At 38.8% G+C, this 1,878-nt stretch overlaps 1 protein-coding gene across 1 annotated transcript in view; it reads left to right on the top strand.

The window, feature by feature from the left end:
* Positions 1-1,878, top strand: part of CEP135 (centrosomal protein 135) — a 66,813-nt gene that overhangs the window by 20,292 nt on the left and 44,643 nt on the right. The window contains exon 7 of the mRNA XM_003798800.2: positions 1,017-1,145. Within this exon, the coding sequence (XP_003798848.1) occupies positions 1,017-1,145 (129 nt within the window). The remainder of the gene's footprint in view (positions 1-1,016; positions 1,146-1,878) is intronic.

The raw sequence follows: 1,878 nt of genomic DNA, 5'->3' as shown, positions 1-1,878 counted from the left end.
ATTCTCTTGCCTCAGCCTCCCAAGTAGGTGGGACTACAGGGGACCGCTACAATGCTTGGCTGTTTTTTTTGTTGTTGTTGCAGTTAGGCCAGAGCTGGGTTTGAACCCATCACCCTCAGTATATGGGGCCAGCGCCCTACTCACTGAACCACAGGCACCGCCCCGTCACTGTATCTGTGTGCACACACATACTGTGCACAGTAAAGTACTTCATTCCCTTAACTACTTTGGTGCCCTATGCTTATTTCCCTTTTTTAAATTTTATCTTTGAATAGCATATTAGATAACAATTATTAGTTTACCTGCTAGTTTTTCCTGTGAAGGCATGTGTTCCCAAAAGTCAGGGACCATGTTTTATTCATGGTCTAGCTCTGTGTTCAGTAATTGTTTGTTGAATCAACTGATTCTGTTTTCAGGGTATGTTTTGTTTTGTTTTGTTTGAGAAAGAAAACCAAAGCTTGAAAGTGTGGGTTTTTCCAAATTCTTGCATGTGAATTAATCAGTTTATGGTTAGTAGTGATCTTTTTGATCATATGTCTGTTTTCTAAAAGATAATTAAATTCTCCCCAACTTTCTGTTCTTTTTAATGTTGAGGTTCAGTGGCAACTCACTTTTCTTAGTATCTTATATCATTCCTTTATTCCACATTTATTCCACTGAAGTAGCTTAGATTCAGTTCCAGTACTTTGGCATGCATGTAATATGCTAGCAAGTTTCTTTCTATATAAACTTTGCCTAATTCTTAGAGAAGGAAAAATTAAATTAGAATAAATCTTGGATTTCTTCTAATTTTTGTGTTCTATTCAATACAAATATTTACAAAAGTTGTATTGACATTTTCTGTGTTATTTTTGCTTTGGATATATGCATGTATGTGTGGGTAAAAATATGAAGGTTTATCTCTTGCGTACATTGTGGTAGATTGGAAAAAAGTATATCCAAATGTTTGTTCAGTGTTAATCATTTTGTTCAAAACCAGATTTTTAAAAAATGACAGCATGGCTTTCTGTCCTTAGATTGAGCTAAGAGAACGAGAGATAGAACGACTGTCAGTTGCTTTGGATGGTGGTCGCTCCCCTGATGTCCTGTCTCTGGAGTCTAGAAATAAAGCCAATGAAAAGCTTATTGCTCATTTAAATATTCAGGTAATGGCTTTTGTATCTATTGCATTGAGCATGTAAATCCTAAGTACTTATAATGGTCTGTGGGTTTGTAAAAGTGGCAGGGTTTGCTCACGGAGGTATTGTTTGTAATAGGAAAAATTTGATAGAGACAAAGGATCCAGAAAGAGCATGCAGCTTTTTATTTTTATTTTTATTTTTTTAGAGACAGAGTCTCATTTTGTCACCCTGGGTAGAGTGCCGTGGGTCACAGTGCATAGCAACCTCCAACTCTTGGGCTTTGGTGATTCTCTTGCCTTAGCCTCCTGAGTAGCTGGGACTACAGGCACCCACAACTCCTGGCTATTTTTTTTTATTGTTGTTGCAGGGCCGAGTTTGAACCTGCCACCCTTGGTATATGAGGCCAGCACTGCCTGAGGGTGAAGCTTTAAAATCATGTTTTTAAAGAATTAAAGCATATCATGTTGTTAAAAATTTGAAATAACAGAATAAGGTGGCTCAGTGCCTGTAGCTCAGTGGTTAGGATGCCTGCCACATACACCAGGGCTGGCGGATTTGAACCTTTCCTGGGCCTGCCAAACAACAATGACAACTGTAACAAAAAAATAGCTGGGTGTTGTGGCGGGCACCTGTAGTTCTAGCTACTTGGAAGGCTCAGGCAAGAGAATTGCATAAGCCCAAGAGTTTGAGTTTGCTGTGAGCTATGATGCCATGGCACTCTACCAAGGGCAACATAGTGAGACTATCTCAAAAAAAA

This window comes from Otolemur garnettii, unplaced genomic scaffold (genome assembly GCF_000181295.1).
Source record: "Otolemur garnettii isolate 467f Iridium unplaced genomic scaffold, OtoGar3 scaffold00141, whole genome shotgun sequence".
NCBI classification, from domain to species: Eukaryota; Metazoa; Chordata; class Mammalia; order Primates; family Galagidae; genus Otolemur; species Otolemur garnettii.
This window is presented reverse-complemented; position numbering and strand designations above follow the sequence as displayed.